This window comes from Adiantum capillus-veneris, chromosome 17, assembly GCF_014529385.1.
Source record: "Adiantum capillus-veneris isolate H3 chromosome 17, ASM1452938v2, whole genome shotgun sequence".
Classification (NCBI taxonomy): domain Eukaryota; kingdom Viridiplantae; phylum Streptophyta; class Polypodiopsida; order Polypodiales; family Pteridaceae; genus Adiantum; species Adiantum capillus-veneris.
The window spans coordinates 20,508,322-20,523,467 of record NC_140947.1 but is presented as its reverse complement, the minus strand read 5'-3'; the positions used below and the strand labels follow the sequence as shown (position 1 = coordinate 20,523,467).

Sequence of the window (15,146 nt, the reverse complement as noted above, 5' to 3'; positions counted from 1 at the left end):
ACACATGGTCTATGTACCTGGGTCGTACCAAGCCATGCTCCAATCTTATGACCCTTCATTGTCGATACAGCCATACGATACCTTGTGTCCAGACTCAAAGTTGAGATAGAATTTAAAGAAAATTGTGCTTGTCGTTCCCTAACCGTGTCGAGTAGGACGCCATATTGGAAGCATAAAATGTCGACAAGCAATAACTATCTTAATTTTATGAACAAACCTGTGCTCTTGTCAATTATTCTTAGAAAACTTGTCGAATGTAGCGTTCTGGCTCTGTAAACAAAAACAACTAGTCGACCATGCTAAATCTTTGCCTTACATGCCACAAGCCTTGCATGTACTTGCATTTGCAGGTTGAAAATGCAAAATAAACCCGGACTTGCCATCACGAGTGGGCAACCTTGCCCGCATGCATCCCTTATGATTAATTGATTAATCAAAATTTGAAAGAAGTCATCGTGTTCTTGATTGAGGAGTGTCATCCTTGTTGGTATACTTTGCTAATAATTCACTTATCCTTGGCAAAACTGCCAAACCTGTACTCGACGCTTGTCTCTACTTGTTTTTTACCACACTTACACCTTGACATTTATCTGTGACCGACAACCCTTGGACAAGCTTTCTCGGCCATCAAAAATCTCTATATCGAACAATTTCTCAGTTGTGAAGCATCTATCTTATAGGCCATAATAGAACATGGTTGATGATGGCAGATAAATGGAAGCTTTCTTTGATAAATGTCTCTATTACCACTACTAGCTGCGATCCTCGAGGCACACAAAACCCAAGGCTTCAAAATTTGCAATATAGAACCAATGCTTGCTAGAAATTGCTGATGTTCTATAGCTAAATGTCCATTTAGATCATCGTCTTTGCCAGAATATATCTGCTCTTTCCATTGTATATGCTAAGTGAGGGGGTATGAAGGGGTATGACCGCATGGGCATGATCCCTTAGAAGAGTTAACTTCACCCCTTGGGTGGCTGGGTTTGAACAAGAAGGTAAAAACAAGGGCAAGACTATGGCACCGTCAAACAGGGCGCAGGCGAAGGGTTGATGGCTCCCGCTACTACAGGCTACCTCTCCCCATGAGGTGGTGATGTGAAATGCTCCCAGAGTGCTTCCGCTGCCCTCGCGAGCTCAACAAGCTCATACATGAGCATTTTTGTGCAGGTCAAACTGCGGGCTCCCTCTACACAGGGTCCCGTTCTTCCCGCGCATCTCTTAGCGGTCTTCCTCTGTAGACTATTTCCACAACATCTATCGGCCTGCTTCCACGCCATGCCAGCTTGGACCCGAGAAAAATAGAGCGCGAGAGCAATATATATATATATATATATATATATATAGAGAGAGAGAGAGAGAGAGAGAGAGAGAGAGAGAGAGAGAAGATAACATGCAATGCCATGCATTCAACCATGAAATACTTTCCCCACCTCCATAGTTCCCCTCTCCCTGAGCTTTGATACCAATGTGAGATTGAGGGACTCGAGCATGCCACTTTCCACCGAACCGTGCCCTATATAGGCCTTGCGTAGCTAATTATAGGGACCCCCTATATCGCATGTCCGTCCTGGCCCTTGGCTTGCCCTGTCTTACCCTAGGCCTGATAGGGAACGTGAAGGGAGTAGATAGAGCAACTTCATACGTGCAAGAAGAAGTGGGCAACAAAGGAGATTGCAAGAAATGGAAACGCTTTGTAATTTTACAAGTGAAAGATAAGAGGGCATCCTACAGGGCCCCAATCTGCGTAGAAGAGAGATGCGCAGAGAAGGAGAGTCTAGAGAGATAAGCATGAGAGAGAGAGAGAGAGATGGAACTAGATCAAAGTTTAGAGGCTTTCTCCAACAAGTGCGGCTCTTCATCCGATTGTAACAAGAGCGTTATCCAAATGATGCTTCTCACGTGGGCCTTATTGGCACACTCCTCTCAGGTATGACTCTCTCTTGGTTTGCTCCTTTACTTGAAAAGGAATCTCCCCTCCTCTATAACTTTGAATCTTTTATACGAGAGTTTTTTGCGACCTTTGGGGATACTATTAGAGCAAGGGTAGCTGAAACCAAGCTTAAAAATCTCCGCCAAGGGCCAAGAATTGCATCAGTCTATGCATCTGAATTCCGATAGCTCACATGTGATTTAACTTGGCATGAATAATATTTCATTAAACATAATTAAAGGATGATGTAAAGATCTTATATTGACTATGCCAAAGGTTCATATATTAAGCAAATTCATTTCTCAAGCAATAGAACGTGATGATCGACTATTTGAGAGACAACAAGAGAAGCGTCATGGGGCCATGAACCCAGCATTGAACCCATGCAATTGATTTGGCACGATTTAAACCCCTCTTAGCTCAAGAGAAGCAAAGGTGATGCATCAACGTATTATGTATGTATTTGAAGGTTCTAAAAAAATGGTGTGGAAGATTCTAGAAGATTGAGGAATGTTCTGGAAGGTTCTAGAAGACGGCTTGCACCATCGCTTATGTCCTCACCTACATCATCGCTTATGTCATTGCCTACATCATCACTAGAAGGTTCTAGAAGGAAGAGCCTATCTCCTTAACCCTCCCTAGAAGGGTCTTAATAAGTCCTCTTCTAGTTCTTGTCTTGTAAGTCAAGTTTGTTAATAAAGTATTAAGTCTTGTAATCAAGATTAAGTTTATAATCAAGTCTCAAGCTCTCGTATATTGTGAGCGCTTCTCTCTCTCTCTCTCTCTCTCTCTCTCTCTCTCTCTCTCTCTCTCTCTCTCTCTCTCTCTCTAGCTCAAGACGCGCTCCTAGCACTTCAAGTCTTGAGCCTTCTATTTTTATCGAAGCACCTAGTTTTAAAACTAATGCGCCCCATTTGGTCGTGAGGAATGTCTATCCTATTCTTCTTATAAAGAATACTTCTTGATTGTCTTTTTAAAACTGAGAGTTACACACAAAGCTTTGTCGTGTTTTTTACTTTTGAATTTCCCTAGAATATTGGTTTTGTAATGTAGGATGAAGTATTTATCCGCCACAAAGGCATACGCTCCTGCCAAATATGGTCGTCTATTGATAGAGTTTGGCTTAAAACTTTAGTTATGCTTTTTTTCTTGAAGTTTGTTCTTAAAATTACACTTTCAATCTTTATTATTTGACAACACAAATCATCTTTCAAACATTCTTAGTTGAATAGTTTGACATCTCCTTAATGCAACTCCCTTGTTGCTTGTAACATATCTGAGTATACCTTTACCTGGCAGGTCTTGTGATTTCATCACTTGTTTTTCTAGTATGTGCCAATGCTTTAAAAAAAAGAAAGAAGGAGATGAATCTTTCCAGATGCGACGGAGCTCTAGAAAAGGAAGTTCAACGAGTTGAGCTGAGGAACGCAGGTCTCTTTTTTTCAAGGGGTGAGATGTACTCCAGGAGTAGCATAATGCTCACATGCTGTCATCGTCCACACACTGGGTTCAAAACTTGCTCGCAATGTTGATTTTGCTCACCTAAGTAATGGTAATTTCATTATATTTCCACGATTCAAGTGTAGTGCTTTGTGGAAATGTAATGAAATTACCATTACTTGCTTTGAATTAAGTCCCTTGCTTTGAATTAAGTCCCTGCAAAGTAACCATGGCACACTAGTTTTGACTCGAGTACATATCGCTCCTGGGACTCTCTCTCTCTCTCTCTCTCTCTCTCAAAGGCGTGAGAGCAGGAACCAGTGCCACCTGCTCGTGGCGTTTAACAGCGAGTAGGATGTTGCGATTATGGTTACCTCAGAGACATCTTCTTTTTCATCGCCAGCCATCCTCATCTTGGCGTTCGCCAGTAGCCACGCCTTCAATCTTCCTGCATCAACTCTACACTTGTTCATTTTGTTTAGATAGGTGCTCCAGGATCACTGCTTCCAGCTCTGAGAGCTCCATCTCCACCCTTCAGAAGAAGAGTAAAGGACAGAAAAAAAGGGAAGCTCTTCGATCAGTAGATTGGGCTGTTGAGTTTGCCAACTTTTCTGACTCGCAGCTCCGCAGGGCTATCAGGTAGAGAGAGAGAGAGAGAGAGAGAGAGAGAGAGAGAGAGAGAGAGAGATTCACGGCATTGATACGTTTCTCTTCAGTGCTTGGGCTGCTTTGCTTGTTATATTCAAAGACTTGCTACTTGCATATGTTGAACAAAGCCCGCTTCTGCTTTGACTATGCAATCCGATGGTTCTTCTACCCCTATTGGCATGATTCTCCTCTGTGGTTGTTGCTTTTGCATTCTTCCTATCAGCTGTCTTGATTCCAGGGCTTTCAGTTCTTCTTATATACAAGCTTTGTTGGGATAATTTTGTACTCTTCCATTGGGTTGGCCATAGCTGTGAACTTTAGATTTCTCACGAACATTGAAATATAGCCACTTTTTCAAGGAGGGAGAGAGAGAAAAAGAAGGTTTTCTTAATGAGATTGATCAATGTACATGAGTGTTTCCTCTCGCTATTTGTCAAAAAAGAGCTACAAGATAAACCGAAAGCTGGGGGAAATACATGAGTATTGAGTGATAAGGCTCTTAAGTTTTAAGAACATGACATGATATGCTCAGGAAATACAATCACGATATGTATGTGGCTAGCTAGCTCCATCCCGTGCCAACATGAAGGTGTAGGATATAGGGTACGAGGTGAAGAGCCTGTGAAGGATAGCAACAAGATTTGAGAAAGCTTGCTCTACCTCTCTCTTTTCTGGCTCTTGATGTGATATTGAATCAATGTAGCCTCGTGGCCCGATACCCCAATGCTGTGTCACCTTTTGGTCGAACAGTGTTTGCGTATTGTAGTATGATTCTTCTTTGGGTATAGATGAAAAAGACAAAAGTGCCAAAATAAGAGCTACAAAATAGATGTGGGAGTGTGTGTACATGTGTGGGCGGATGAGGGGGATGGAACTCTAACTCTAATAGATGTAAAACTATAGGTATAGGAGAGTACAACCATGATATGCAAAAGACTAGGTTGTTAAGAGTTTGGCATCTCTCTAGATTCGTCTAGTTAATCTCGGTATCTCCTAGGGACAGGTGATTGGGAGTGAGGGCTGTTTTGTTGTGCCCGACTGGAGTGAGGTCATATCGGGATGTGTTCTTCCATTTATAGCCCAGGGTTTTGGCTCTATCCGTGGCCATACAGGCTCCTGTAGGCTTGGGATATTTTATCCCAGCGTTAGCCTATTTTTCCTTGGGCCCCAGATGTGCTGTTTCTCACTTTTCCCCCGTTTCCATATTTTAGCCCTATTTACACATGTCGTGGGGCTGGATATGTGGGTCAAGCAGGTGCAGTGGGGCGTTAACCTTTAGTTGTGCATCCTCTCTCTTCGGATTCATCTTCTTGCTAGGAGAAGATATAGTTCCTTATTGTTGTAGTTGGATGTTGCCTATGTTGAGGCTGAGCCAGTGGTCTCGTGTGCAGAAGCAGATGGGAGTAGTAGTAGGAGTTTTTTATGCTAGGCATCTATCCATCGAGGGCATGGCGCATGTATTTCGGACGTCCTCTTGGGCTCTTGTATATGCAGGTTGTTATAGGGAGAGCCTTTCCTAGATCTCTCTCTCTCTCTCTCTCTCTCTCATTCTGAGATGTGGTCTCTTTTTGCTCTCTTCTCTACGGTTGCCTTGTGTAGGTATGTGGCATTGTAGGTGTTCTCGAGTGTTTTGAGGATCCTATCGGAGTCGAGCAAGATTGGAGTCAAGGTGTTCATCGGATTGACGACCAGTCTGTGTCTTCGTTGCGTCTTCTGCTCCGTATTTTGACATGGTATTAGAGCCTTAGTGTCTTGATCGCCTTGGATGCTTGGTGTTGGCTCATCTGGTACCGTATTGGACTTGATTGAGAGAGAAGCTTGTTATTTTTTTCTTGCGTTTTCTCCAGTCCGGGGCTGATTTGGGTATGTGAAGGCTATGGACCCTTGTCTATGACTTTGCCCTCGTTTATTGCCAGGTGCAATGGAATTGAAATAGTGAAGATCTAGGTTTTACACTTCCACAAATATTTTACTTCTTTTCCTTTCGTTAGTGATTGCTTTTAGCTTGAATGATGGTTCCTTTTACTTTCCTTGAAGAAGAAGAGCATTTTAACGTCGCGGGAAACTATCCTAACAGACATTAAAGATCTATTCGACGAGGAGAGTTGAAGTCAAGATCTGTTATTCAAGAGAGAAATGGCATAACCAATCTACCACACTTGGGTGATAGAAAGGTTATGCCACACCCCCCCCGTAAAGAAGAGTATTTTAACGTCGTGGGAAACTATCCCAAGAGACCTTAAAGATCTATCCGACGAAATGGCATAACCAATCTACCACACTAGAGAGAGAGAGAGAGAGAGAGAGAGAGAGAGAGAGAGAGAGAGAGAGAGAGAGAGAGAGAGGCGATCTTGACTCTCGAGTCGAGGTCCAAAGAACCCATTCAGGAAGTACCGTGTGTTTGCATGATTAGTCAGCACGCATTGTTCGAGTTTCTCATTCGTGACAATTTCCGTCTTTACGTGTTCTCTTTTCACAGGCATGCCGTATTGTACGATGCACATGATTTACTCACGAATGAGTATGGATGTATGCGGATCACTCTCGAAAAGGAAAAAAGTTTGCATTCAAGGAATTCACATTGTTTCCCGATTGTCCGTTTTGTCAATCGCTTTTACATGTTTCTTCCTTGGCATGACACAGTCTCAAAAAGAGCACGAGCAAGATTGTCCATCAAGCATCGGCATTTCCGTTGTGATTTGCCACAATTGATAGGTGTAGGTTGAAAAGTCAAGTTTCGATCCCACTTTTTGTGTGTGTTTGGTGAAGTTTGGCACTCCATCACTTTTTCCATGTGCATTGCATGCACAGTCCTTTAGGAAGAATTGTATTTTTCAAGTTACTCTACATGGAATGGGTATGTTTATGGTTTTGTATTGAAAATGGTTTCATGAATTTTCCTCCTCGGAGATTCTTGAAGAAGGTGGACCCACAACCATAGACGCAGTTGGAGCATTGGAGCCACAACAGATCATTTTGTGTTGCTTTCGGCGCGGCCCAAAGAAGCAAGCATTACAGACCTTCATGAAGTTCAAGTATCGCACGACCCACGCATTAGAGTGGGCCGGCGAAGAGTTCTTCGCAGGAATCCAGACACTTAGAATAGTTGCATATCCTCTGATTGCACACAGCTAGATCATTAGCATGACATTCAATACCCATCATGAGCATTTTCCAGAGCATAGAACCCTTTTTGCCAAAGTACACATTTTTCACTTATTTATTAATAAGTGACTTTTGTTGGAAAAGTAGGTAGGGTAAATTGCTAAGGAATTATAAAAGAAAACCGGTGGACACTCAATAGAAGCAGAAAACAGAAGACAGGCTCAGTGCACAAGTGCAGAGTGCAACCAGACATCTTGCCCATCGTTTTCTCAGCAGATCAGCCTAGCGTTTGCAGATTCAACAAGTTATGTCAGCGTTTTCAGTTTTCAGCCTTAGCCTCGCAAGAACCTGCATCCTCGGGTTGCAGATCCTCGCCAGATTCCCCATCTAGTATCAGATCAGCCTAGCGTTTTCAGAATTCAGTAGATCAGCCAGCGTTTTCAGATTTCAGTCAGATCAGCCAGCGCTTTTTGCATTTCAGCCCTAGTCCAGCGAAGCAGTTGTAGATTCAGGCCGCAATATCGCCACAGTAGCAGATCCCCAACAGAGCATCTAGCGTTTTCAGTTTTCAGCCTTGACGCGGTTGTCGGCGACATTGTCATCGTAGTCCCTATCTTGATGACGACACCTTCGTCACCTTCATCGCATATCTCGGACTTGATGACACCTTCGTCGTAGATCCCGAACTTGACGACGACACCATCATCATTATCGTCATAGTCTCCATCATCGTCGTTTACATCGTCGTCGACATTGTCATTATCAAGTACCACAGCATCTAGACCATTGTACCATATTTGTGCAATCTATAGCATAGACCTCTCTCGCCATAGAGAGGGAGTTAGAAGATATCTAAATGGATCTGAGTTCTAGCCCTCTAGCGTTGTAGCCTCCTATCAAAGTGACAGCTGAAGATGCACAGGAATGATACATGTGACGGGGGTTTTACGGTTAGCGTTTTTCCATCTAGATCCAAAGCACACCAGATCACTGCGTATTTTCATCCCGATCAGAAAATTCCTCTCTCAGGAAAGGTGATTTCCACCAATTTCTGAGTCATAGCAGGAATCTTCCTAGCAGTGCCTTGACCTTCTAAATCCTCCTTTCTCTCTCTCTATAGGGTGTTAATGTTCTCTCTAACAGTTCTCTCTCAAGAAAAATGCAAATTTTATCTCTCTAAAATAGGAGGGAGTGAGCTGCATTTTTTTCCCTTACTAGAGAAAAAAATCAGCTCTCTCTCTTCCCTAAAGAAAAGATCCCGGGATGCCAGACTTCTCTAGAGAACGTGTGTGAGCATGTGATGCTTTTGGACACCTGCTTTTGAATTAGGACCTATTTAAGAGTCGTTAGTGTAGGCGCTTGACACACAGAGCACATACTCGCTGCATGAAGGTTACGACTTTGACGAAGATGATCTTGCAGTTTCTTGCCGTCCGTCGCACACACTCTTTCACCCACAAATACCCAATCAATAAAAAATACACAGTCGGGGCCATTGACAATGGTAGTTCACAGCTATCACTTCTCATGCAGGTGCATTCTGTTTCGCAAACTTCTCCATCTCCTTTCACTCTCTTGTTTTGTTCAATTATCAAGTGTGTCAAGTCTTGCAAATTGTGATAGTTCTCTGTTTTCCCTCCGGCCACTCATCGGAGGTGGTTACAGTGGTATCAAAGCTCAATTGCTTCCTTGCCCTCTGCAAATCGAAGCGTGGTCCCTCCCGTGAATTACCATGGCCGCCGAGCCTAAAGAACAGCAAAGTGGATCACAACGAAACCCGAACCCACATACGAAGTTCGACCTCGACTCAACAAAAGCTCTTAGAGGAGATTCATGCACAATGTGTGATTCAACAACTGTTCAACTTTCCGACTCAACAAAGCTTTCGCAGAAGACTCGACAAATGAAACTTGGCCAATTGCCAACGGCACAACGTTACCCACACCCACCAATGGAGGGCGACAGTCATAGCTCAAGACTTCTTTTCAGAGAGCTGCCCCACACCCTGTCGGGAATGGTAGCAGAAGTTGGACGGATACGGCTGAAAACAACGACAACGGTTGCACAACCTCTCGTACTCAATGGCGGACAACCACCACCTTCGAATGTGGAACCTCCAAGCAACCCCGTTGCAGTGATCTCTAGATCTGTAAGGAATGCACAGTTGGAGAGTTGCCTAGCGAAGGAGAAGGCACAGAAGGAGAGAGTTGTGCACTAACACAAAGGCAGAGAGAGGGAAGCGCTTTTTGCAACAAAAAAACGCTTAGAGAGAGAAAAACATTGGAGAGAGAAAACGCTGCTAGAAAGAGGAAACGTTGGAGAGGGAGAGACTCAAAACGCTGGTAAACTCTACTAGTGCACAAACTGATGGTACAGGAGAGTGATGGTCCCTTTAAAGGGACCCCGGACACCTTATAAGGTGTCCTATCTACTTGTTTGCCCCACGACCTTGAAAATGGGCAAAAAACTCAAGGAAAAAAAGAGGAAGAGGACTATAGGTGGAAACCAACTGGACAAGGGTACTTGGGAATAATACCCTAGACCTAGGGCCACCAAGAGGCAAACTATATGACACCACTAGCAGTACAGGGTGGGGAAAATAATGGCGGGAACAGGCCGATAATGAGAAAATTGTCTCACATTGGCCGAGAATAGCCACAAAACAACTGTCACTCCCTATGATCAGCCCCTCAGAGATATTGGGGCACTAGCAAATCCGCCTGGACCGGCCAGAGAGGTGAAAATTTCTAATACCTTGAAACCGCCCGTAGGGCAGTAGACTTTGGCTTTCACCCGAAACTTTACTTTAAGCTTTAACACAAAGAGAAACCTTGCAGAAGGAACCTATAACGGGAATTAACACTTCAAAGCACACACGGCTTAGAAGCTAGGATGCTCCGAGTAGACGCCGACAACTTGTAGGCCCCAAAAACTGGTGCCCTTTTCGGTATTTCTTTATTCCTTCAGAGGGTAAAGTTACAAAACTAGAGTCTTGGGGATCTTCACCTGCATCCAACTAGATCACACCTCTATCCAACTAGATCACACCCGTTCTGGCAAAATTTCGGCAGCATAACAATCCCAAAACTCGCCTGAACAAATCCCCGTGCTGGAACTCGCTTCCAAAGACATAAACCCTCTGTTTTCAGCCCAAAAACAGCAATTACAGCTCGCTATATTTATTGGTTTTTACCCTGTTTTCATCCCTAAACAATCTTGGGAGTGTCTTTTAACAGTGGGGCACTGTTCTCAATGCTTTTGGCATCCATACGACTGCAAAACAGTCCAAAAACAGTGCATAACCAACGTTGAAAATGCACTTGTAGGTGAGGTTATCACCCTCACCGGTGCCTGCTTTTGGAGTAGTAGTTAGCTACTCCTGTTCCTGCTTAGAGAGGCTCTTGCCTCGGCACAGAAGCGTAAGACCCAATGTAACAGGGAACGGGTGAAACATAGCCCAAACGTTCCGAAACGGCGTTCCGGATGACTTTCATTCCCGAAACGGAGTCGGGAACGGAACACCGTTCCGGAACAGAGTGTAATTGGAACGGGGGGGGAACAGGGTGCAACATGAGGTGGAATGGCGTAACGCGGGGCGGAACGGGCAAAAGTAGGCATTTGGTGGCAGATTTGGGGCTGTTTGGGGGACATATTTGGGGCAGGTTTAGGAGTAGATTTGAGACTAAGCTGAATGGAGGTAATTCAAGCCTTACTTTAGTCGACCATTCCGGCCCCATTCCTGTTCCGGGCTCCCCTCCTCCTCCCCGTTCCTGTCCAGTTCCGGACCCTCCCGTTCCCGTTCCCGTTTCTGGTAACTATGATAAGACCACACAACTGTACATAGGGTCAAATGAAGAGCCCTCTTGTGGGGCATCACATAACTGTACGGAGGGGAGAGAGAGAGAAGTGTAGAGTGTGCAGGACATCACTTCTTGCACTACACTGTACATGAGAGGGAAAGCTTGCACACAATAGCTTTGGTACCTGCAACAATCTACCATGTGGATGAAAAATGCAACCCCCACGTTTATCTCAACGTTTCTCTCTCTCTCTCTCTCAAGGTGAAAAATGTCCAAAACTGTGCCAAGTGGCACTCATGCATGGTTTTCCCGTTTTGTACCTTCCGGGCTAAAAATATCTCAACCGGTTGCACAGTTGACTTAGCGGCAGAGTAATAAAATGTTCCTCTTGTCATTCTTGAGCTAATGACGCGAATAGACTTCATGGCCCAAAATAGCTGTTCCCTAAATTTTAGGAGATGCTTCCGTTGGACTCTCACTGGTCATCTGACCATCTTTCACCACTGGAACCACGTCCAAAAATGCAATGTAGCCCAGTTCTCGGGTGATTCTCTCTTGGTGACCTCACCTTGGCACTGTGCCTCCATTGAGTTAGTTTCCTATTATCCACCAACTTATCAAGTGTGACGAGGTGTTAGGTGCAGCGGAATGAATGTTTGAACTTTGCTCAAGATGAGTGCTTTGAACTGTGCTCAAGGTTCCTTTTGTTCTTATGGAAGGGAGAGCCTTCCGTTCTTAATGAGAGTGCAATAATCACAAACAAGTGAATGGACACTGTGCGTGAAAGTGTATGAGATTGAGAGTTAGAGAAGAGACTACCACACCAGAGACGTCGTAAAACCCTCCTCCGAAGGCCCCACTCTCTATGGCGAGAGCGGTCTACTTATGATTGCACAAATCTCTACAATGCTTTGGACTTGCCGACGATGTCGACGACGATGAGGATGACGACGCGGGCTGAAATCTGGAAACTGTAAGGGCTGAAATCTGCAAATCTTGTATCTGCTGAATTCTGACTCTATGTCGATGACGATGTCGATGGCGACGATGCGACGACAACACGCTGAAAACGCAGATGCTGAAATCTGAGTTTTCCGGGCTGAAACTGTAAACCTTGCGGAAACTGACCGTGCGGTGAGGATTTGCTACTGGAAGGTGAGATCTGTGAGGTTCGGGACTTGATCTGCGGTGCCTAAGGGCTGAAAACTGAAAACGCTGATGGTTCTTGATGTTCCGTCGTGGTAACTCTGCGACGTGATCTGTGGTGCCTAAGGGCTGAAAACTGAAAACGCTGATGGTTCTTGATGTTTCGTCGTGGAAAATCTGCAAAACGCTCGGGCTGATGTGCAAATAAAAAACGCTAGGTCTCTTGTTGAGTCTTCTGTCGCTAGGGATCTGCAAGAAGCAAAAACGCTGGCTGATCTGGTCCAAAAACTCAAGGTGGTTGCTATGGAGCAAAAACGCTAGGGCTTGGGGTTCTGCGGAGAAGTTGCCTGTTGAGCGAGTGCTCCTGCTACCTCTTTTGTCAATCAGTGCTAGCCTAGGTTTGCTTATATACAAACTTACTCAATTTGCCCTACCTACTTTCCAACAAAAGTCACTTAAAAATAATAAATGAAAAATGTCAAAAATAGGTAAAATATCAAGACCTCAAGACCCTCAAGAACCCAAGAAACCAAGTTCCTCGTGAACTTGAGAACCCAAGACCACAAGAACCCACAAGAACCCACGACTTTAGTGGATGGTCATCACTCGAAGCGGAATGGATACTTTGCTTGGAGGTGATGAGCATGAGAGAGGCGAAGAAGAATTTTCCTGAACAGGAGGTTTTTCCGACCCTCCTTCCCTATCTACATCAAGGATTGCACTAACTCCTATGGAGGCGTTGGAGCTGATGTTTCTGGAATAGAATTTAGAACGCGAAGCAAGAAATGCAGAAATGAATCGCAGACATGCAGAAATAAAAGCAGAAATGGATCGCAAGCACGCAAAAGACAAAAGCAGAAAGAAAGGCAAGACAAGAACAGCGCGAGCGACACATGCAAGAGTTCTTGCGACTCTTTTCTCAAGTGCCGGCACAGATGCAAGAGATTCAGGAGACGGAGACTCTCTCAGTCTCTTCTTCTCCAAAGCATGACACATAGGATTTGCATGATTGTGAGAAACTGATGATTTGGATGATAAAGACAAGCATGATGATTTGCATGATCAAGATGTGATTTCTGACGAGCATGATGATTTGCATGAAGATGATGTGATTGTTCACAAGGATGATGAGTTAGTTGATGCTTTTTCTAGCGAAGCTAACCTCGTTGTAGATTCGATTAATCACGAAGAACCGATCTTGGCTTTTGAGTCGATGTCCAAAGAACCCCACAGGACGATTCGATCATTCAGGAAGCACGGATCTTGGCTCTCTAAGCTTAGGTCCAAAGAACCCTCACAGAAAGTATTATGTGTTCGCATGATTGATACGTACGCATTATTCGAGTGTTTCATTCGTGATCGTTTCCTTTATTTTAGTCAGCGTTTTTATGTGATCCCTTTTACTAGGCATGACATATTGTACGTTGAGCACGTTTCACTCATGAATGAGCACGAATGTATGCGGTTTTTTCATGAAAAGCTGAAAAGTATGCATTCAAGGGAGTCACATTTCATGTCTCTTCCTTGGCATGACACATTCGTAGAACGAGCACATGAAAGTATGAGCACGAAGCATGGGCAGTTCCGTTGTGAATTGTCACAGTTGATCGAATTAGATCAGAAGAAAAAGATTCGATCTCATTGTTTGCGTGTGTGTGGTGAACGGTTTGGCGCTCCGTCTCTTTGTTTATCTACATTGCATGCACAGTCTTTGAGGAAGACGAGATTTTTTCCACTCACTTTACATGGAATAGGGATGTTCATGGTTTTGTGTTGGAAATGGTTTCAAGAATTTTCAGCCATGGAGATTCTTGAAGAAGAAAGAAGCATGACTCTAGACGAAGTTGAAGCATCGAAGGAGCCACAAAAGATTTTGTGTCGCTTTCGGCGCGGCCCAAAGAAGCAAGCGTTGCATACCTTTATGAAGTTCAAGTACCGCACGACCCACACATCAGAGTGGGCCGGCGAAGAGTCCCTTCCAGGATTCCATATGCTATTGGCGATCTCTTTCGATGCCATACAGTTCCAGTACCTCATCTTGAAAAGGAGGGGATGTCACGTGACATATCCAACCCTATGTGTCCGTGGACAAGCTACAGCATGATCAGGGTTCAGTCAGTCCAGATTTAGAAGTGATCTGACACTTTTGTGAGTCTATTCGTAGACCGTGCATGCCCAGTCCTAGAATGTCACTGCGCACACGAGACCGACACCCTGTGGGTCCCAAAGACTGGCGCCCCTTTCGGTATTTCTTTATTCAATTTAAGTAGACGATCTGACCACTTAGTACAAGCTTTCACAAAGCTGCCCAAACCTGGCCAGGGCTGAAAACGTAGGTGTCGACCTGATTTCGGCAGCATAATGGGGCAAAAACCCATGTAGGTCAAAAGTACCTGTCTAGGTGGATTCCCTCGCTATCTGGAAGCTTTCTGGTGAGCTGTCACAGAAATTCAGTGGGCTGTAATTCTCTGTTTTTCACTGCCGGGTGCTGAAAAGCCTGTACACGCATCCCAAGGCTCTCACAAGGCTCCCCTGGTGTTCCCTTGCAGTTTAGGTGCGAAACCCTAAATCTGTAGAAAAACATAGCAGGCTCTAATTTCTCGTTTCGGATCGTTTTAGCGGAGCGAACACGCCTACGCGTGTCCCAAGGGCTCCCGCACGCAATGAGACAGTTCCCCTGTGAATTGGACGAGTTTTCACGTGAGAAAACTCTCCAAACTTACAATCTTTCACGATGGAACTGTGCGTACCTATGGGGGATTAGCAATTAGCTTATCCGGTTCTTGTTCAGAAGGCTCTTGCCTTGGCAAACACGCATAAACCCCCAGAACTGTACATATTCATCAGAGTAGCCCAACTAGTGGGGCATTACCATATGTTCCAAAGGGGAGAAAGAGATGCACGAGAGCAAGTCATCGTGGTACATAAGACAGAGGAGAAGGCAAGCTTTCCATTAAAGCTGTAGACCCCGCATCCACTACTCACACACACACAATGTAGGTCACTTATGAACCAAAAACCAGCCCCAACCTCAAAATGGGCGCCCCCTCTTGCTGAGGTGTCCTGCAGGTTGC

At 44.6% G+C, this 15,146-nt stretch overlaps 1 protein-coding gene across 1 annotated transcript in view; it reads left to right on the top strand.

Annotated features, from left to right (window-relative positions):
* The first annotated feature begins 3,615 nt into the window (after positions 1–3,615).
* The window catches only part of LOC147436898 (kinesin-like protein), a 31,346-nt gene continuing 19,815 nt past the window's right edge, over positions 3,616–15,146 (top strand). Inside the window, exon 1 of the mRNA XM_086486286.1 lies at positions 3,616–4,012. Coding sequence (XP_086342412.1) covers positions 3,729–4,012 — 284 coding nt within the window. The 5' untranslated portion in view covers positions 3,616–3,728. The remainder of the gene's footprint in view (positions 4,013–15,146) is intronic.